Genomic DNA, 23,856 nt, shown 5'->3' with positions numbered 1-23,856 from the left:
AGTCTTAATTTCAAATTTTCATCTTCATAGCATTGTACGTTCACACATGAAAATAGATCCATCAAATGTGTTTCATGCAACATTAAATGTTTATCATTTCTTTAACCACCATTCTAATAACTTGCATGACTTATCAAGCCTTAGGTACAATACTTTCAACTAAATATCAAGCCTTAGATACAAAACTCCCAACTAAATATCAAGCTTTAATTACAAAACTTTCAACTAAATTGAAGAAAGATATAAAACGATATAAATTATGTAGTCTTTTTATATTTGACATAGAACTCATTACAATGTAAGTCGGTGTGAATTAGCTTTATCACTTTCTTCACGAGATCTTTGACATTGATTTGAGCTTTGTGAGATCTTCTTAAGAAGAGAATATTCTTTATAATACAAAATAAGCTTATAAAAGAGAACAAATGTCTTCATCTTTTGTCAGAAAAACAAAAATATACCTTGTCTTGCCTTATCTGTTGTATAGAACTCGTTTCTAAAAAATGAAGCATATCCATGCTTTAAACTTTATTATTTAATATAACTCAATCAAAATAAATAGAGTTTAATGAGTTTTTCAATCTCCCATTTTTATATTGCTTAAAACAATAGAGTTTAAAGATGAGTTTTCCATAAAAAGAGTCAACATGGTCAAAAGCATTTTTAGAAAAACACAATACAATCTTAGATATATAATTGAAGTATAACTTTGATGGGATTTCAAAACATTTCATTAGATTATTAAAGAAATATAATTATATGTTTGGATACAAATATAGTGATCGAAATAAAAACACGAAATAACAAAAAATAAGAATTTATAGATCAATCTGTTATAATAATTGTTCACATAAAAGAAAAAATTCTTCATTTTCTTCGCCTGTTCGCCCTTAACATTAGCTCTCCTAAACATAACCTTTCCCCTTTTTTAAGCAACAAGAACAAAGTGGTTATGATCTTAATCAACTTTCCATTTCTTCATCATTGGAGGAGAACATTAAAGGAGCAGATGAAGATGTTGGAAAAAGCAAATTAGACCAAAAACCAATATAATAGCGCCATGTCACTTCTTACCTTCCTTATTCTTTTGTTTTTGATAACAGGACATGTGTTACTATTTTATTGGTTTGTTTAAATTTATTTTTAAAATAATATTTAAAACGAATTAAAAAATTATCAAAAGAACTCTTTTCTTTTGATTTGTAAGCATCACATATATATTCTTTTAAGTTATCAAGATCAAACTTTTCAATAAATACTTTAGAAGAGAAAATAAAGAGAAAAAAAACTGTCTTTTTCATAAGCTACAATCAGCTTATTTAATTATAAGAAGTTTCCGAAGGATTCTTCAATTGTCATGAAAATTACTTTACATTTGAATAAATTATAAAACATGATACATATGATTATTAGACAGCCTATGTTGTTCTAACTTAGGACAAGAGTCGTGCATCTTTCATTGTGCTATGCTTCTAAAACTTCTGCGGCACGATTTGGAAATTCTGATGCCACAAATTGTAATGCTGACATAACTGAGACGAAAATTAATGAGCTCTTGAGAATATTCTTTTGCTCATTCTCAGTCAAACATTGTTCCAACCCTCTGATTCATCGTTCTTCAGATTCGTTCTTTCATGGAGATTGAAGTTGCATGCTCCAACGGCCTCTTCAACAGTTAAATAGATCCATCTCTCTCCTAAATGATTTTGGAATTTGGATTTGTTCAGTTTCTTCATCACCTCGCTTCCAGGATTCACCAAAACAAGCTGAATGCATAGGAATGAAACATTAGAAAAAAAAAATATAATTTCTTTGATGATAAAAATAATAATCGATGATAACACGAAAGAGAGAATTACTTGAAGTTCTCTTCTCTCAGTAATCTTCTTGACCTCTTCAAGCATACTTATTCCACTTGTATCAATGTTTCCAACACCTGCCAATAAAATTAAATTGCAACTCACACTGAAAATTCTAAAGCAGAAAGTGTTAACACATTGTTTTGTCAGTCCTATCATCAAAGGATAACGATACTTTGATAACATTTTTTGAGAACATTTTAACACTATCTATGTGTCATTCTCTGATTGGTCTATTACAGTGGTTGTGTTTATGATTATTATTATTAATTGTAGAATAATTTTGGACCAATCACAGGATGATACGTAGATAATGTTAAAATGTTGTCAAAAAAATGTTATCAAAGTATCATTGTTCGTAATTAAATTCACTACATTACAAATGTGACTCATTTAATAGGAAGAAGAGACCTTGAGATTTTGTAATTTCTAAAAGGTTTTACCAATCAAAACATCTGTGATCAACGTTTTTTGTTTTACTAATAAGTAATCAAATGTGAGCTACCCCATGTTTAGGTTCATCACTTACCACTCATATCCATTATAACATACTGCAAACTTGTCTCTCCAGTAGCTTTGATTCTGCTTTCTTCTTCATCAACCCACCTTGTGATCCTATGCAAAACAACAAAGTTTTGTGGTGAGTATTTACTATACTTTTTTTTTTTGGAATTTGAGAAAAACACTCCAAATTTGCAGGTAGATTACCTTTCTCTTAAATAGCCTGCATTGGCAAAGTAGATCGGTGCATCAATTTCTAGGATGAGGATTCCAGGAACATGCTTTGCATTTGGATATTGCTCAACATTTCTGTAAATCCCAGAATTTGGAATGTTTCCCAAAACGAATGTCCTTGGCCTTGCAATGAAAAGCAGTACTCGAAGTACAGAAATTGCAACCTGAAATCATATACATCCACATGAAATGAAACCATAAATTTTCGTATTAAAATCTTATAATGAGCAATACAAATTCACCACAGCGAAGGGAGTTCACAGAAACATACAGCTATGACTAAGCCAATTTCAACACTGGCAAAGACCACGCCAACGTATGCACTCATGCACACAACAAAGTCAAATTTATCAATCTTCCAGAGATGGATGGCTGCTTCATAATCTATGAGTCCAAGCATTGCAGATACAATAATGGCTGACAGCACCACCAGGGGAGTGTAATGGAACAAGGGTGTTAGGAATAGCAATGTCAACATCACTGCTATTGACATTATAATGTTGGAAGCTGCTGTCTTGCATCCAGCATTATAGTTGACGGCTGAGCGTGAAAATGGCCCTGAAACAAATTCATTTTTTAACCATAAGTTTATGCAGAAAATAAATAATTCATTGATTGCTCTTAATTGACACTTTACAGTTAAAATATTTACCTGTTGTGATGTAGCAAGAGGTGAAAGAACCAACTATGTTCATGGTACCCATAGCTATCATCTCTTTGTTGCCATCAATATTGTAATTTTTATACATTGCAAAGCTTCTTCCCACTGCTATTCCTTCCTGAACAATATATATCATCAAACTCAACATCAAGATCTTGTTGAAATATATAGCAGTTGTGTAGGATTTCGTGTTGGATTATGAGATTCATTTAGATGTGTTTTCCATATTGACTTGTGGCAAGAAAAAATAAAAATGGCTTTTATAAATTAAAATTAACTAATATATAAAGAAAAATAAAAAAATTTGGAAAAGTTAGATGAATATCTCACTTACATGTTATCATCACTCTATGAACTAACAAGATTTTTACCATCCAATTCACAGTGAAATCAAAGAGTAGCTAAAAACAGAAACGTGATTGATGATGATAGTGCTTCTGCTTCTGTGGAGTTTCTTTTTCACTTTATTTGGAAAAATGTGACCTCTTTTATAGTTGTGTTTTGTCTTTTTTATGCTCATTAGGCATTTTGGATTGCGTGTATGAAAGGCATATTAGGCATGCATTCCGAGAAAATAATAGAGTTTGAGAGGTACTCACTGCTAGTGATATGATGCCAACAACAATGCCAGTTTTCACAGCTGTGGTCATATAAGGTGACACAAAAACCAGCTTTGATACTGATGGTGGATTTAAACCCTTCTTCAATTCTCCTATCTGATTCCATGTTCACAATTCACAAACAAAATTACTATATCAGATATATATCCTTTTCTACACACCAATATTAGCAAATTTCAACTCATGTTTCATTTATAATACTCACAGTAATAATAGTAACTTTTGTCAACATCTATATAATTAGGTAAAATACATTATCCAATGCATCTGGCAAACATGAACAGTGTTAACCTTGTACTCTTGCTTATAAATGATTCCTCCACTGGTCCAACCAGAACAGAAAGCTTATGATTATGGATGGTATAGGTAGGACCCAGTGTCACTCAAAAGTATTTGGTTGTTACAGAAAAAACACTCGAGAAATCATGTTTTATCTACAAAATATATATTTCATCCTATCATAATAATAATAATAATAAATAAGTTTAATCAGTAATTTTCAAACTATAATACAAGACTCGTTTTTGTACCGGAAAAAAAAAATTAACAACATTTTTTTAACAACTCTTTGACAACGCATACATTACAACTTGTTATTGATCTCTTTTAAACATATTTTAAAACATAAATTCAAATAGACTAATAAAATAATAACACATAGACTATGGACTCTTGTTAAAAAGTTGTCAAAAAGTGTTCTCAAAATATCATGATCTTTTGTACCTTTTTAAGTTTTGGAAAAAAAAAAAATTTCTTAGTTTTGCACAACAAAAATTTAGGTTGTAATGCTTGTTCTTTACATGAAATACATGAGATGAAAATAACACTCACCACTTCAACTCCGTGCCTCTCAGCATGAGTGAAATAAACTAACAGACTTCCCAATATAACCGATGTTAACGGCGCCATTGCTGACACCCAGAAAAACCTTGGTCGTTTTTTGCTCTGCATAACATCACAAACTGTAATTACTATCCATTTTTTTCTGCTACTCGTCAGAGACTTGAACTAATTTAAGTAAATAAATAATCTAAACATAAATTTATATATTACTATATATGATGTCAAACTTTTGTCGTTGAAAAATTGCTAGCTTTTGGGTCAAAAGATAATAAGTTTGGGTTAGGTTAGGATTGAAAATAGGTTTCAGTTAATTATGCTTGTTTTGATATAACTGGCATACGTACAAAGGAAATAAGTGATAGAAGGACACATATGAACAGAAAAGAGAATACAAGATACGGAACATGAATGACATAAATTGTATATCAAGTTAATAAACAACTTTATATTTTTGGATAATATATTAGATATTTTGTGCATTAGGTATACTTACAAAGTATCTAGTGATAAGGAGGAAGAAGATGAAGACAAATCCTAACACAGAACTTTCCCACTTCCACTGCAATAAATAAAAAAAGGAAAGCAAACTTACAATTAATTTGAGTTGGGTCAAAATATAATTGCGTGAACGAAATATAATGACCTTTTGAGATGTAATTATATTACTATAATTTTGAAGCTGGTAGGTGGGGTGAGATAGCTAAATTCAGTATAAAAATTGTTTACCTCATGAGTTTGGGTGAAAACAGAGCGCATCACTGATATGATATCAGCTCCATGGGTGAAATGCACAAGACCCAGAATCGATTTTAGTTGCTGCAGACAAACCACTGTAGCTGCTCCTCCCATGAACCCTACTATTGTTGCATGTGATAGAAAATCAACTATCAACCCCAACCTGCAATCACCATGCATGTGCTTATTATTTTTAACTTCACTTTCAGAAAAACAAAATATTCCATGTATATTGATGAATATTATCATATAGTAAATTTTTTATGGATTTAGTTTTATTTTTATGTAAGCATTAATAAGTCTAATATTTATACTATAGATAATATAATTATTTTCATTTTACTTTCAAGTTTAACAGTTATATGTTATTCCCATATTACAACTACCGTAAGAAAGAAAATGTAGGTTCTTTTCATACATATGCTCCAAATTTTGTATTGAGAATAACAAATGGAATGGAAAGAGATCTGAAAAATATTTATTTTCTATTATAATATTTTGTTATGCTTTGTATTTTACATTTTTTATTTATTTATAGTTTGTATTAAAGAAAACAGAAGCATGGGTTAAAGACAGGAGATACCATATTTATTCATTTGAGAATTAATATATATATATATAATAATAATAATAATAAATATTAATTATTTAATATTTGAAAGAATTAAGATTGTACCTAAACAAACCCAAAGCAGCCTGAAAAATTCCAGCAAATAATGTAGCAGTGAAGGCAAGGTGTAGGTAAAGCCGTGGGTCTTGGGTAGGATTAACCACATCACTCAACATGGAACCCATCAGAAGCGATCCAACCGCCACCGTCCCCACCGCCAAATCTCTTGAGCTTCCCATCATGGCATAAATCAAAGGTGGTATAAAGCTTGAATCTACACAGAGAGAAAACCATGCTCCATTTAGTTTTGTTTGTTGTATTACAGATACTGTAAATATTAAATTTTATAACAGTACCATATTGATTAAACAAGAGTATTTTAGTTTATAAAAAGAAGTATATGTGTTTGAAAGAGAATGAAGAACAGACATAGTCCGAGGATAGGAGGGAGGTTGGCGAGCTTGGCATAGCTGATGCCTTGAGGAATGGCCAAGCTAGCTATGGTGATGCCAGCTATGAGGTCAGCTTTGAAGAAGTTAAAGGTGTATTTGGGTGCCCATTGGAAGATGGGAAAGAAATACTGAATAGCAAGCATGATCTTTTTAGAGGATGGCTTGTTTTTGAACTGTCTGAAAGGGTCATCTGGGAAGAAAGTCTCCTTCAAGGAGATCTTTAGAGACTTGAAAAAGGGTTGAGGTGGAGGAAGCTCTACTTGCTGCTGCCGCTGCTGCACGCTCTCAGCTTCCAGAGGATATTCGTGATCTACACTACCCATGATGTTGTAGTAAAAATCTATGTTTTGGTATATGTTAAGATGTGAATGTGATTGGTTTATATAATGGAGATGATATGTATGAGGTGAATTTGTCTACGTGTGGGGGAGGATTGTAGTGCGTTATGTGGACCACAAATGAAGACAAAAAAGGTTATTGGAGAGACCAACCCAAACGTGGTCTTATATTCTCAAAATGGAACTCAAAAGTCTCAGTCTTCTCTTGCCTTCTGCCATTTTAATTTTCCTCTTCTTATTAAACTTACGGAAAGCTTATTGCTGTATTATTATGTGTGTGTGGTGCCAAACACGGTGTAAGCAAAATGAAGGAAGATCACGCAACTCCTTTCTTCCTAAAAGTATTTCACTCCTCAGATTATGACTATTTGCAATCATTGAACCTTTCACCCAATTTACTGACGTGTCCTTCCTTCGGATCATATGGGTGGATTCGTCGGTTTCAAGTCTCACTCTTTTCTTCTTCTTCATGTTAAAATATGTTATATTAAAGAATAATGATATTTTAACAACATTTTTTGACAATTTTTTGATAACGAAACACGTGTTATTATTTTATTAGTCTATTTGAATTTATGTTTAAAAAATATTTAAAACGGACCAATCACAAGCTGCCAGGTATGCGTTGTCAAAAAATTATTAGAAAAGTGTTGTTAAAAGAAGTTTTTCTTATATTAAAAAATTATGAAAGTGTTTTTTATTTATTTTTTAAAAGACTTATTTCATATAATGATAAACAATACACTATTATAATACAAGCAAGAGAAATCGCTCAATCCTACCTACTGATCCTCAAGATTTTTAGAGTTGAAGTTTCAAGAAACAACATAGAAGATTCATTGTACATACACAATGGATCTTTGTGCATCATTCTATAAGATATATACGTAAAGTGTGTCTTCAGATTGAAAAACACGGTTCCTTTTGAAGGTCCATATTATTTAAATTAAAAACACATGTGAAAAGTTAAGTTAATTTTAACATGTGAATGACACAACATAACAGAGCTCAGGAGCAGCTTTCCTTACTGTTAGGTGTGAATGAACATATATATCATTTAAGAAATTTATTTTTATTTTAAAGTCAAAGGATTGTTTGACCCTTATACTGCAAAAGTTATCAATTCAAACCAAAGTCAAACATATTAATCTTTTAGACTTTTTTTCTTCTTATAAGCTAAATTATATTCATCTAAAACTTAAATTATCAAAAATATTTTCAAGCTGAGAAAGGATGTTCTTTTAAGTTTTGTCAAAAAAAAAAAAAAATTACTACTTTCCGAGTTATCTTAGGAAAATCATTATATTTTGTAGTCACGTGGAAACATATAGAATGTCTACTAATGATGTCTACATGATTCTTTATTCAATCATGTGTAAATAATAATTAAAAGTTAATAAATAGAAAGAATCATGTGATTGATTGTGTTGGGGGAGATTCGACACACATAAATCTCTACATATGGTAAGATATTGTTTGCTTTGGGCCAAGCTCTCACGGGTTTGCTTTTAGTATCACTCCAAAAGGCCTCGAGCATTTCTCTTTTGCCCTCTTTCACGATCCATGGTCACAATGAGCATTTCTAGCTCTCCCCACCTCTCATGATTCATTCGGCGATCCGCCACTGGCTCACCTGATCATGGGGGGCGTACTCGTCTGAGCCCAGTCACCAGACCCGAACCATGGCTCTGATACCACTGTTGGGGGAGGTTCGGCACACACATAGAACTCCACATATGGTAAGATATTGTCCGCTTTGGGCCAAGCCCTCACGGGTTTGCTTTTGGTACCACTCCAAAAGGCCTCTTACCATTGGAGGTATCTATGTGTATATAAACCCTATGTGTATATAAACCCTTGACCAGCTATTTTTCTACCCAATGTGAAACTTTGTTTGCACCCCAAGAGATTGTATACCACCTTTATTGTAATATTTCTTTTTTACTCTCCGCTAAATAAAAGCTATAAATGTTTATCTTCTAATATATGTATTTTTATTTTCAAAAGATGTCAGAACAAGAAAAATATAATTTATCTGTATATTTATATACAAATTTTGAATTTGTAAGTGATGTAAGTATTATATACGAATTTTTATAAAAATATATAATTTAATTATAAATTACTATACGTAATTTAAAATTTTTTTTTTTCTTTTTCATGTGATAGAACTTGAACAATTACAAAGGAATTAGTAGATAATAGTACAAGATTTTATATAAATAAAAAAAAAATTACTTATTGATTTTACATACGAATTTAAAAATAATTAATTATTAAAAATTAAAACTAAGTTTATTCTCGTGTTCACTGATTTAATTTTTTTTACTGATGTTCCTTCACTCCAAATCATTCATTTGCAAAGAACGAACCCTCACAAAGAAAAAACCCTCGCACTGCTCACCACTCATTCTTCGTTCTTCAACCACACAATGTCAAAATTGTATATTTCCTCCACTGCTCATGCCTCATCTGCATTGGCCCGTCCTTTACCAAGCTTGCTGCAGGTAGCTCAACTTCTAAAGCTCGCACCTTTACCACTGTATCATAAAGCTCTCATCCCCCAACCACCATTGTGTCTTCTCACCTTCAGTAAGGCTTTCGAAGGTTAGGTTAGACTCCTAAATTGAAAAGATATGAAACTCTAGATCTAAAACTCAAACCTGAATGGTTTATGTACTATATCCCAGTGATCGACCGACTAAGAAAAATCTGGAGCCAAAACAGGTAACTAATTGGCGGTCAGACAAACACTAACCAAGAAAGGTCAAAATCATTAATGACCCATTAATATATTTAATGGTCATATTAATTGCGATTATACGCTATTTATGAGTGATTGACAGGTCATATTGCACAAGAATCTCGTATTAATGGACAATTAACAGATATTATTGAATTTAATTGTCTGGTTTAATGATCAATCAATGTGTTTGGCTACCACAAGCCTTATAAAATATATTATTCACGTTCAGCTAAAACAATCTTGAGNTATCCTAAATAAAATATAGACCTCTTTATACACATATCTAACTTGAGCGTCAGAATGTCTTTTGCAGGTCCACCACCCATCGGAAGATTGTGTTCTCGGAAAGGATTAAAACGACCCAGAGAGAGCAGAGAAGAAAGGTCAACTGACCCTCGAACCAATCCCACCGAAACATTTTGGTGCCCACTGTGGGGCCGAGGGGCATTCCCATGAAACCACGAGGAACCAGACGTGCCCTCGGTCTCGACATCGCTACTTCGGATTAATACCGAGTTTCACAACAAGAGCAAAAATTTTTATTATAATTTATAAGTTATAATTTTTATTTTGTTTAACTCATATTTTTGTGACTGCAATTATCGGGTTCTAATGTTATCTCACTATAAACATAAATATTTTATTTAACTCATATTTTTGTTAGTAAAAATATTACGTGCAGGAAGGTTCAGACCAACGTTTAACCTTACCAGGTTCTAACACTATATCATTATAAAAATAAATATTTTACTTAACTCATATTTTTGTGAGTAAAAGTATTACGTGCATGAAGGTTCAAACCAACGTTAAACTTTATCAGGTTCTAACGTTATCTCATTATAAAAATAAATATTTTATTTAACTCATATCTTTTGGAGTAAAAATACCTTGCACAGGGAAAAGTTTCAAAACCGAGCGGTGAGGCAAGCTCCTCGTGAACTCCCACTCTCATCCTAAACCGAGCGGTGGGGCACGTTCCTCGTGAACTCCCACTCTCGTCCTAAACCGAGCGGTGGGGCAAGCTCCTCGTGAACGCCCACTCTCGTCCTAAAACGAGCGGTGGGGCAAGCTCCTCGTGAACTCTCACTCTCGTCCAAATTCGCCCGGCATAATTAAACCCCTTCACACCTACAAGCAGCTGCTCGGGGCTTGGGGGGCTTAATGTACTATATCCAGTGACCGACAGGCTAGGATGAATCTGGGACCAAAACAGGCAACCAACTAACGGTCAGACAAACACTAAGCAAGAAAGGTCAAAATCATTAATGACCAGTTAATATGTTTAATGATCATATTAATTGCGAATATACGCTATTTATGAGTGATTGACAGGTCATATTGCACAAGAATCTGGTATTGATGAACAATTAATAGGTATTATTGAATTTAATTGTCTGGTTTAATGATCAATCAATGTGTTTGGCTACCACAAGCCTTATAAAATATATTATTCACGTTCAGCTAAAACAATCTTGAGCTATCCTAAATAAAATATAAACCTTTTTTTACACATATCTAACTTGAGCGTCGGAGTGTCTTTTGCAGGTCCACCACCCATCAGAAGATTGTGTTCTCGGAAAGGATTAAAACGACCCAGAGAGAGCAGAGAAGAAAGGTCAACCGACCCTCGAACCAATCCCACCGAAACAGTTTATTTTGTACTCAAATCCTAGGGTTTCTTTTGTATTAATATTTGTCAGCCACAAGCCTCAACAACAGGAATCATTGTTGCTCATGGTTCTCCTCCTCCACCTTCTTCTTTAAGACATAAGGGGTTTCTTACTCTTTCCCTTCCCGCTACCTCGTCTCATCCATTGGCCAAGGTCATTGCCATTGATCATGGTAGACAAGGTCAAAGCAACTAACAACTTTTAGGGAGCGTATGTGGCGTCAATGTCACAATTGCTATTCTTTTCCTTCCTCTATTTTTGATTTTTATTGTAAGGTGTGAGTTGGGGTTTAATATTCTCTAGGTTAATAGTTATGGATTAGTTCTATGTATGCGGAGAAAAGTGAAAATGATGATGGAGTTAAGAGTTGTGAAGATGGCTACAAAGATGGACCGACATTACTCATAGAAGATCGGCAACATAGATCAACATCATAGCAATCATAGAAGCACAACATCTTACCATACAACTCGACAATCATCACAAGAATTCGATTGGCTCGAGAGTTAGCGAGTAAGCTCGGCTAGCATTATAACTATCCCGACAGACAACATGAAAGCTCAGGAAGTAGTATGAGAGCTTGGTTGGTAATATAATCAACCCGGCAGGCAACATTTAAAGCTTGACAGGCAGCATGGGAATTCAACAATCAATATGGGAACTCGACACACATTATTTATATATTTAAAAACAAGGGAAAAAAAGCATTGTTATCAAAGCTAACAAACACATTATCTGTAAAAAAATCATCTATGGATTGATTTTTAGGTAAATATCTACAGATTTATTCGTATGTGATTTCCTACACATAAATGCGTAAGTAAATTACATACAGACAAATCGGTAAATAATGTTAGCTACGACTGATTTACCTATAACTTTTTTCTGTAAGTAAAATTGTTTTACCTATAGATTTATGACTTACCTATGGATGTTTGCAGTAGGTAATAATTATTTTTCTTGTAGTGTGTAATCTTTGATGAAAATAGGTTTCCATATTCTAATTTGTTTCCTAAATTCCCTAAGTCCATTAAAGATGTTAATCAATATTTTTTTCTTTGTCCCAACTTGTTCTCACTCTTACAACATGCACCTGCTCATTCAATTTCCAACACCTTTGTCCATCTTGAGCATGATTACCATGTATTTCCTTCTATTGTCAGAGTTGATGGTTCATCTTCTCCTATACATGTTATTGTTTCACCATCTTCTGATTTATCATCTCTAATTTTTACCGTTGTTTCAAATTCTTCTCCTTCTCCTTGTATAAATATTTATCCTATCCAAACGCGTTCAAATATTGTTCTTTCTCGACAAAGAGTTCATCCTTCTCCACTATTAACGCACTATAAGCTTACATATGTGAAAAAAGCTCTCAATGATCCACATAGTAAAATTGCCATTCAGTAGGAGTATGATGTGTTATTAAGTATAAAAAACATGGGATTTGGTTTTTTTACCTCATAGGAGAAAGGCTGTTGATTGTAAATGGGTGTTAAAGTAAAGGAAAATGTTGATGGCTCTATCAACAACTGTAAAACCCGTTTAGTTGCTAAAGATTTTCATTAAGTTCATGGTTTTGACTTTCATGAAACATTCTGTGCAATGGTTAAGCTAATCAATGAAACATTCTCTGCAAGGTGGAAATTATTTCAACTTGACGTAAATAATGTTTTTTTCAATGAGTTTTTAGATGAAACTATGTGTTGGGATAAACTTAAATTTTAGAGATTTATTATTTTATTAGGTTTGGGTATAGTAATATTTGGTTTGATTTGATAGAGATAAAAGAGAAATGAGTAGTTATGATTTTGTATTTATTAGGTAGAATATTATTTTATGATAGAATAAGCGGATTTTATTTTTAGGTAAGTTGATATTTTATTGTCAGTTTTTATTATTTGTACTTGGCCCAAGGCCTGATTTGCACCTATTTAAAGGTTGCCAAAGTTTAATGAAAATCACCCACAATGAATTGAGGAGTAAAATTATTTGTGTGGGTCACGTTATGAGTGTGTATAGTGAGATTTTCCCAACAGTGGTATCAGAGCCGATGGTTTGGTTGGGAAGAAAGAAAGAAGATAGAGAGAGTAAGAGATGACTAATCTTGCAAACAGTGTTTTCCTCCTGAGTGTGGTGAAAAAGACGCACTATGGTAATTTTTGCGGTGAAAAAGACGCAAAGTGAAGGACATTTTACGAGATTGTAGAAAAGTTCACAACGAGTATAGTGATCCCTATACCGAAAGTCTTCCTGGCAAAGGGTATTAAGGTAAGCGAGTTCCGGAAAGTCTTCTTGGCAAAGGGTACTCAAGTAAGCAAGTTCCGGCGGTTGGAAAGGGCTACTCGTGGTTATGGAGGCGCACTGGCAGTAGAGATTTTAGCCACTAGTTCAAGTGCTTTAGGAAAAGTTCGGAACACTCAAGGCCTAGACAATCCTGAGAGCATATTTCGAGAAGAAAGAGGAGAAGAATTCTGGGAGCAAAAGTCGAGAATAAAGGAAGAATTTAAGTTTATGGGGGTCTTTGTTGGGATAAACTTAAATTTTAGATATTTATTATTTTATTAGGTTTGGGTATAGTAATATTTGGTTTGATTTGATAGAGATAAAAGAGGGATGGGTAGTTACGATTTTGTGTTTATTAGGTAGAATATTATTTTATGATAGAATAAGCGGATTTTATTTTTAAATAAGTTGATATTTTATTGTCAGATGAAAATCACCCACAATGAATTGAAGAGTAAAATTATTTATGTGGGTCACATTATGAGTGTGTATAATGAGATTTTCCCAAACACTACATTCATGCGGCAACCACTAAGGTTTATAGTTCTTGACATGTCTTTAGTTTGTAAGTTGAATAAGATGAGAGACTATTGTCATACTATAGTTAATATAGTTGACTGGTCTTCAGCCAGTTTGTCTGTACAACAATGTTATTATGTCCTTTCCTTTTTTGTACAACTGTCAAGTTTCTGTTAGTATTAAAATAAAAATATGACTCCTATAAATACGTATCTTGTACATACTTCAAATTGTTCAGAAAATAATAATCAGTTTCTATCATTGTTCACTCTTTCTATTCTCTCACACGAGTTTCTCTAAGAAATATAAAAATAATTTTGAAAAATATAAAAAAGAATTATAGATATACATTTGTATAGATTATGTAATAGGATAGAACCAAAACGTTTCAGAACTATATATGTATAAGCTGTCTTTGTTCTGAAATTATATTTCATTATCATTATTTCCGTAAAGTTTAACTCAATCTCTAGCAGTACCTATCTTTATTACTTAACGTGGAAATGTCAAATTTAAATCACAGAAAAATCAAAGTCTTAACCCGCAAAAACTAAACTCCCTCCTCGTCAATATGTTCTCACGACACGAATATAAAGAAAAATATATATCTTAATGACAAAAATTTACGAAATATCTTTACCCTTTCTCTGTTAATAATTGAATAAAAAATTTATACAAGATGGAAGGTTTACAGTGTCCTTTTTGACCAAAGTACTAAATATCAAAGAATCACACGCATGCGTGTTTTTTTTTTCTTCTTGACTGATTCAGAAAAGAACAAAGCAATAAGAAAGTAAGGAAAATATATTTTTAATAATTTTTTTACAATCTTTTTATAATTATTTATGTGACAATATGTGATGTTTCATTTTAAATATACGAACTTAAAGTAATAATATACAATTGGATAATGATATTTTGACACCCAGAATGTGACAAATTTTTTACACCGTCACGTGTCACATTTTGGGTGGTCCACATGTTTTAAAAAATAAAATGATAAAACATGGATTTAATGTGTAGTGATAGATCTGGTATCAATGTACAAATAAGTGATTAGTTTAGGCTAATTTTTAGCACGAGAAGGTATCAATGTAAAAATAACGCAGATTCAAAAATGTCCTCCTCGTGCTAAAAGTTAGCCTAAACTACCTACTTATTTGTACATTATCTATCACTACACATTCAATCCATGTTCTGTCATTTTATTTTTTAAAACATGTGGACCACCCAGAATGTGACACGTGATGGTGTAAAAAATTTATCATAAAAAATTTGTCACACGATGTGAAAGTATCATTATCCTATACAATTTGTTATCTTAAAATATCATGGTCAGAAAGTAAATAACGGAGAGTTTTGTGATTGGAGTGGGGAGGTTGGAACTGGTGGTGCATGCATGCTACCTGGAAACGCCGACACCCATGGCTGCGTATAACTGCGTGATTTTCAAACACTTTCACTGTTCTGGCCACCACCGTTCCAATCAGCACATTTATTCACAGTCACACAAATAGGTTCTATATAACAAGGAATTTATACAATAAAATAAGAACTTCTTTCAATAATGTGTACCTGCCAACTTTAATTATATGTCATTCAAAAATGAATTCTGTTCTAGAAAAGTCATATTATCAACTTTACATAGTGTTCTCTTTTTTTAATATTAAGAGTTTTCTTGAAATTAGTCACACTTATCTTCAGCTATTGTGCCACCACCATCTGTTATAATTACGTTGTCGTGATTGGGTTAGTGGTGACATCAATTTATTAAATAATGCAACGTCATTATATTCTGTACTTTATAGTTTTAGTTCAATCTTTAAATAAACTTCGCATCCTTTATGTAATACAAACTTATATTGGCTATTCTTAATAAATATATATACTAGTTTCTGAGTTTAGTATTATAAGACAATTTCAAAGACAATATAAATATATCCAAAAATCTGAATTAAGATAAAAAAATATATATACTTTTTCAATATTTAGTTCATCGACTTACACATACTTATGTATTAGTACAATTATAATAATTTCTTTTTATCTAATTATGATGAATTTTTTTTACTGATTAAAAATATAATAAAAATTATAAAGAAAATTCAAAATTATGATAAACCGTCAAATATCATGTTATTATCCCATTATTGAACTATAATTCATGCAAATACTATTGATACAAAATGAAGTGTTGATAAGATAACTCATGAGAAAAAAAATCACAGTATTGAATTAGTAAAACAATAATATTCACACAACAATAAATATTTTATAATTAATTTTTATGAGAACCTAGAAAATTTTCTAGAGTAATAGTGATTTTAAATGATGGTACTAAAATATTTTAATAATAAAAGGTTGAAATTAAATAGGTTTTCTATGAAAAGAAGTTCGTTTTATAAAAATTAAATATGTTTGTTTAAAGATTGGAGTTACTACAGAACTCTTGACATTGAGGTCTATAATCCTATCTGATCATAATTTTAAATAAGTTTCTCTTTTGTTCTTTTAGAAACGTTTGGGATTAGATTGTTGCATGAGGGGGTTCTTAGGGTTGCATGTAAAGTCTGGGAGTTCTTGATGAATCTCTCTTCAATTAAGATTGTTAGGGTATCATCATATCATTGATCTAAGTTTTATGTGTACAAATACTGTCTTCCTTTGTAATAAATGTGCTTAGAGACAATAAGGTTATTTTGTGCTATAAGTAAGGAAAGATAGTTATTTAAAAACTTATTGCATTGTTAAATGAGGTTATGGTTAAATTGTTTATTTATGAATGGTTGAATTGATGCATGAAGTGATTTTGTTTGTTTGTTGTGAATTGGTGAACTAGTTGAATTGATGAATTTAAATACAAAAGAAATATGTAATTGGGGTTTTGATGGGAAGTTTATTCCAAGAAGGGGTATATATGGCTCAATTCATTTCAATGAGTATATTTTGTGCTTGTATAATTTTTTATTTTTAGTTTTCAAATGTAAGAAAAATACATACTAGGATCCATATTGATCATGTTCACAAATTTAGTGGTAGTATAAAGTTGTTTTTGGATAGGTTGGAATTGATGAATGAGATGATTTGGCTAGTTTGAGGATTAATAAAAAAAATTTATAAATTGATAGTTATGATTGTGCAATCTGTTTAGTGTTGTAGGATTACTTTAAAGAAATGTAAGTTTGATTCAATTGGTATAAGAAGGTGTGTTTTGCTCTTGTAAAGCTTTGGTTTTTGGTTTATTGATAAACTAAGATATAGTTATATTATAACTTTATAAATTTTAGTAAATGAAGAATAGTTTAATAGGAGCCAATTTGTTTAACCAAAACTCAAGTGGAATTTCAACCTTTTGGTGCAACAACAGACGCTCTTGCAGTCTAGTGGTGTGTTAATCAAGCAGTGGTCACTAACTTCTTGCATTGAGTAGAACTTTAGTATCATTGGACACTACAAAGTTGGTGAGCTCATTGAATTATATGTGTTGAGCACCACTAAGGGATCGTTGGTCCCAACTCTCACATAACAATTTAGGGAGCTCCAAAGGATCTAGTGTTAGCCTTAACTACGAGGCGCCATCCTATTTTGGGTCCTGAGATGTCTCAAAAAAAATTAATTCCTCCTTCATTAATTATTGAATCGAGCTAAAATTTTGATAGATTATTCTTAAAACATTATTCTTTGCTTTGACCGTTGAGATCTTTGATTAGAGGTCTACAATTAGAGTAGTGCTTTTTGTCGTTTTGATGTATTTAATGAAAATATTATATTTGAATATTACGTTAATGCAATAAAAAAATTGATGAATAATCAACATTTAATTTGAAATAAATATTTTGTGATTATATATGTATAACATGGTGTGATGATTTAATAAGATTATATAAATGTGATGAATGAGTTGTGTGATATGTTATTTTTTGATTATTTTTCTTGTCATTGTGCTTACTATCTTAGTCATATTTATTGTGAATAAGGTGTATATTTGAAAATGAATGTTTGTCATGTGTCAGAACCCAGAAATTACGTGTCATGGGAGGGGAACAAATGTCTCAAAATAAAGAGACCAAGTGTTTCATGAGCATATAAATAGAAAATTGAAAACAAAGATGGCCTCATTATTTTCAGACTTTGTATCCCTCTAAAACATAAGTTTCCACCTTTTCTCCTTCTTCTCTTTAGATTTCTTCAATCTCACTTCATCTTCTCAACAATCAGATTCTGCCTAAGCCATTCTGGTGTCAAAAGTTTCCATTCACACCGAGCAAAGTCTTGTTTAGAGCCGGTAAGTCTTGTTTCCCTTAATCCTTGTGAAATTCCGAAACTTTTTGGCACATGCAAGCCACGTTTCTGGTTGCATGTGTTCATCAACTTCATCTTCCCATTTCTGATCCCATTCTTGGTCTTTTGGTCGATCTCATCTTATCAATCAGTGAACTATAGGTGTCTCTAGGATTTTTGGTGTGGGGAGCAAATTTCTGCATTGTTGAGCTTTCGGTCCAGTTGAGAGGTAAGGGAAGCTAGTTAATTTAGTTATGATTTACTATCTATGAAAATGTTCTTTGATAATTATGCATGTGTGTAAAACTGAATGATTTAGTGTTTGGTGTTGTTGGTGTGGAATATTGATGTTGAGTTCATGATGATTGTGTTTCTACATAATTCTGGTTCAACGGCCGAGGGAAATTGGAAGGAAGTGTGGTAGTGAAAATGGAGAATTTGTGTTTGGTGTGAGTTTGGTCTGTATGGGGAATCTGGGTAAGTTGTTTAAGACTTGTTAGAATCCTTAAGTCACTCAAAAATGTACCAAAACTAGGAAATCTGATTCTCAGTCATTGAGTTCACGATTATGCAAAATTGACTCTTAAACCTGAGATGAAACTCTCTAAGTAATGCGAGGAATGTCTAGATGTTCTTAGAGAAGTGTATAGTTCTATATATTATAAGTTAGGAAGATTAGAAGTTGGGAAAATGCAGTGAAATCGGTAAAGATAGGTGTTGATCATAATTCAACAATCATTCTGCAGAATTATGCAGATCGCCGAATGTCACTTGTTGACCGTTCGACCTTCCTCTAGTGCTCGATCTTAACTGAGCTCTGCTACTGTGGATCTTCAGTTAATGACCAATCGATTTTGTGCTAATATTCAATTGAATATAGCATTCGGTTTGGTCATAGCCTTCGGTCTTAACTGTGTTCAGTCTTAACTGCATTCGGTTTGTTATAGGCCTTACCTGTTAATGACCGCTCGGTCATGTACTAGCACTCAGTCTTGGTAGTACTCGGTCATGTACTAGCACTCGGTCTTGGTGGTGTCCGTTCATGTATTAGCATTCAGTCTTAGTAGTGCTCGGTCATGTACTAGCACTCCGTCCTGGTAGTGCTCGGTGTTGTACTAGCACTCGGTTTGTATTGGTGTTCAGTTACAGTTGAGTTCGGCCTTCTATGGGCCTTACCTGTTAATGACCATTTGGTCATGCTTTAGTGATCCATCTTATTAAGTGTTTTGTCTAAGTGTTTAGTTTTCGGTCTAAGTTAAGAAGTATTCCATTTACAATAATATTCAGTTGTTCTAGTGTTCGGCCTTAGATTGTATTCAGCTCATGTTTGAGCCTTGCTCTTAAATGACCGTTCGATCATATTTACATGTTATGAGTATTATTCGTTTGGTCTTTTCAATAGGATAGGTTGATCCTTTCCATTCGGTCGTGTTCATAGGTAGTGGTAGTTTTACTGTTCGATTTGACCTTACCATGAAGTATTTGGTCTCTCCTAGTGGTCAGTCCTTAATAGTGTTCGACCATCCTTTTCAGTCTTACCTATTATGGATCGTTCAGTCCTGTTCTTTGGATAGTGAGAAACTGTTTGGTCTCCAACGCTCACAAAGTGATCGACCTATATTTACATTTATTCCAGTGTGTTATTTTAATTAATTATTCCAATTGCTTTGATGGCTTATGTATGCATTATCATGATGGTGTCAAAGTGAAAGTATGATATGATAATTGTAACATGGATGTGAAAGAGAATTCCAAGGAGGAATGTCTTGGTGTTGGTTATCAAGGTGGTAAAGTATGAAAATGGACAGCGAAATCCACGGAGTTCATCCTGAAATTCTAATGATTATAAATTCTCAAATAGAGATGGGTAAGGCATTTCGTGAGAATGTCAGGAGGTCTTAGCCCATAGGTTCTTGGGTGAGTTATAACGGACTAACCTCGGGTGGCAGCTGATGGTTTTCCAGTTACTACACCACCTGGGTTCAAGAACGGCCTCAAGCTACATATTCATATAATCCGGATGGTCAAGTCAAGTGTTCGGTCATTGCATGTATTGTATGGTTGGTCTTTGTATGCTTGAAATGCTCGATTGTTTCATGTTTATATATTTATTGTAATTTGTATGATTAGTATAATTAATTAAATTACACTAGTTTACCCTTATTTTCTATCTTGTTCATGTTGTTCGTTCGGTATTTCCTTTTTGCAATATGGGTGTGAGCAAAGTAAGAAGAGTGTTCTTTGGAGTAGGTGCTGGAAGGAGAGGATTGTTGTTGTTTAGAGTAAGACCGTTTGGTCTTGTCTTTATTTTTTTTTATCAGTCTAGGATCTCTTAAAGTATTAAATTTATGGTTATTTTATGATAACTATAAGTTAATTTTATTCTCTATAACTATTTTACCTTATTATTATGTGATGTCTCTTAAATATAGTTTCAATTATATTTTTGGGATGTTACATCATGTTTCATATTAATTAGGTTGTTACCACATAAATATATGTATATGAATGAATGATAGCGATACTTAACTATTGAATAAGATAATATGCAATTGTAATACGATAAGTGTGGAATGGCTTTCATGGGAGAAACAATTTCAATCTTCTGTTAGGTGTATTGATTAGGGGCTAAAAAAGAAATTATCCAGATTTTACTTGGTATCTCAACTTACATAGAGTAAGATATCTTGTTAATGAGAGTCGATGGAGGTTCCTATAGCGGGAATTGAGATTGTTGGCCTTTTTTGGCGAGACTCTAGGTGAGACTAACCTTGTAATGTAGGAAGCCTTGGTAGAGCAATGGTTTTATAAGCCAATATGTTATCGAAATCCTTATTACAGGTGCAAAATCTCTAAACCCTACTCAATAACAAAATCCTCTAAAGGTAGTTATCATGGTTTGCTTATTGTATGATTGAATGAAGTTAGTGTTTGTAAGTGATTGTTTGTTTTAATCATTTTGAACTATTTATAAGTATTTTCCATTTTAAATATACTAGCTTACTCTATTTTTCTATGTTTGGTTATGGTTTATCCACCTACAATGATTGTATATTATACGTGAATAGTCTATGTGATGATTTATTGTTTAATACCTAATTTGTAATAGTTCAACTTATTAGTATAAATCTACTAAACTCGAATGTTAGAGTTTTTCTTTCTCTATTTTAGTCACTTTGTTTTTGTTTGTTTTTCATTTTTTCTCTTCTTTAATATATTTTTTCTTGAATTTCGTTTTCTTTCCACATATTTTTTTTTCCTTTTCTCCAATATCCTTGTTTTTTATTTATTTTTCTCTTAATTCTCTTTAAGTTTTTTTTTTTTTTCTTTCAACTCATTCTCTTTTAATTTATTTTCTCCTTTGATTTTCTTTTTTCTACAACATGTGTTTTCTAATACCCATAAAACATTTTATCTTTATTTGTATATCTATGCTTTTTTTTATTTTCTTTTCTTCTTATTTTCTAAAAATTGACTTTTTAATTCTCATTCAATTTATTAATTAAAACATAAATAAACAATTTTTTATATTCATTTAATTGAGAAATAAGTTTAGCTTAAGTATTTGTCATAAATTCAAAATAATTTAAATAAAAAATTGAAAAGTCATTGAATATTAAGAGTTGAAGTTTTGAAACCAACTTATGAGAACACAAGAGTATTTTGATATTAAGTTTAGGGAATGATATTGTTGCCACTCAATAAATATGAGAAATTCACTAAAAAAAGTTATGTATTACCAACAAATACAATCTCTTTATAATAACAAAAATTCCTCAATAATTCAAGTTTATCACCATTTGAGAAGTACTTTTAATCATTAGTCATGAATACTTTTCCAAGAAAGATTGTATCATCTACATGTTGAAAAAGGTAAAACATTCGTTTTCTTTCATCTTAACCTCTAATACATGTGGTTTAAAAATTGCTTCTCTCATGATTTTTCATAATCTCTTAATCAAAATTATAAAAAAGAATGATGAATCTCTTAATCTTCATTTTTCTTTGAATTCTGTAGTGTTAGGTTCAAGGTCGATCTAGTTTTAACCTAATACCTCGGTCTTAGGCCTAACCACTAATCGGTTGTGGGCTTAACCACTACATAGCCCTTCAGCCTTAGGTTTTATAAAGCTTAAGGCTAAATAAAAATATTTAATATCTCACTTATATGATATTTATATTTAGTCAAAAAGTATTAAGACTAATTAGCCAAAATCATTCAATAGTAATCTCCCTATTTTCGATCTTTTCCTTCTATTATAAAGTCCTTTTCGTGTCTTCTCCACTTCTGACCTGACCTTTCTCACTCATTAGTATTGGACCTAATGTCAAGTTGGCTTTTTCCATGATTACCCAATCAGAATTGGGTCTAACACTACAATTATATTTCATTTTGTTTCCTTCATGCTTATCTACTTCGCGTAAATGTTACCATTGCCTGATCATCTTCTCCTTTTACTATCATATGCTTCCTTTTACCTTTGTTTAGTAGTGCAAATCCTATTACATCACCTTTTTTCTTTATGGGAACCTTAACAAGTCATCTTTTATCTTTTTTAGGCTATTTGAAAGGTTGTCATTTCTTCTTGGGTTGCCTTTATGGGTTACTAGGTGTCTCGAAAGGTTATCTTAATTTTTAGATTTAGTGCCTTAAAAGGTGACCTTAATTTTTTGGTTTAGTGCCTTAAAGTTCATTAGGTGCCTTGAAAGGTTACTAGGCACCTTGAAAGGTTACCTTAATGTTTGGGTTTAGTGCCTTGAATAATCATTAGGGACCTTGAAAGGTCACCTTAGCTTTTGGTTCAACGCCTTGAAAGGTCACCTTAATTTTTTGGTTTAATGCCTTGAAAGGTCACTTCATTTTCCGATTTAGTGCCCTTAAAGGTTACTAGGCGCTTTGAAAGCTCACCTTAATTTTTAAGCTCCTTGATATCCTTTAGTTCTTTATGAGATGCCTTGATTGATTACCTTTTTAATCTGGCTTCTTCAACCTCTAGCTCATATAGGTTATTGATTTAAATTGATCTTTAAATATGTTTAAAACCCATATATAACTAAAAATATATATAAAAAAGTAAAATAATTGTATCATTTCTAATTTTTTACTTGCATTTTACAAATAAGTGATCGATATTTTCCATGTCTCTATTTAAAGATAGGGTCTTCAATTTTCTTTTCATTTTCAATTTACAAGGGATCAACATTTTTCTTATCTACATTTACATATAAGGTCTTCAATTTTCTGCTCACTTGCCTTTTACAATTAAGGGATGAGCATCTGTATTTATAGATAGGGTCTTCAATTTTCTTTTCACTTACATTTTACAAGTAAGGGATCGATATTTATCCCTCACTTAAATTTTACAAGTAAGAGATAACATTAGGCTTATTGACCCAACCAACATTGGGCCTAACACTAACCAACCTCATCATAAGGAAACATAATTCTTCAACATGCTCAACAAGATAAACGTCAAAGCATCCTTCAAATATCACTGCAA

At 32.1% G+C, this 23,856-nt stretch overlaps 1 protein-coding gene across 1 annotated transcript; it reads right to left on the bottom strand.

Moving 5' to 3' along the window:
• Positions 1–1,293: 1,293 nt before the first annotated feature.
• LOC106769776 (sulfate transporter 3.1) lies at positions 1,294–7,053 on the bottom strand. Its single transcript, XM_014655524.2, has 12 exons — positions 6,493–7,053; positions 6,130–6,337; positions 5,445–5,616; positions 5,212–5,277; positions 4,707–4,820; positions 3,855–3,971; positions 3,247–3,373; positions 2,866–3,152; positions 2,568–2,758; positions 2,389–2,474; positions 1,860–1,936; positions 1,294–1,766 (listed from the first exon to the last, which is right to left on the bottom strand). Exons 1-12 carry the CDS (start codon positions 6,836–6,838, stop codon positions 1,584–1,586), a joined length of 1,974 nt encoding a protein of 657 aa, XP_014511010.1. The 5' UTR covers positions 6,839–7,053; the 3' UTR covers positions 1,294–1,583.
• Positions 7,054–23,856: the final 16,803 nt, after the last annotated feature.

The sequence above is a fragment of the Vigna radiata genome, chromosome 8 (assembly GCF_000741045.1).
Source record: "Vigna radiata var. radiata cultivar VC1973A chromosome 8, Vradiata_ver6, whole genome shotgun sequence".
NCBI classification, from domain to species: Eukaryota; Viridiplantae; Streptophyta; class Magnoliopsida; order Fabales; family Fabaceae; genus Vigna; species Vigna radiata.
This window is presented reverse-complemented; position numbering and strand designations above follow the sequence as displayed.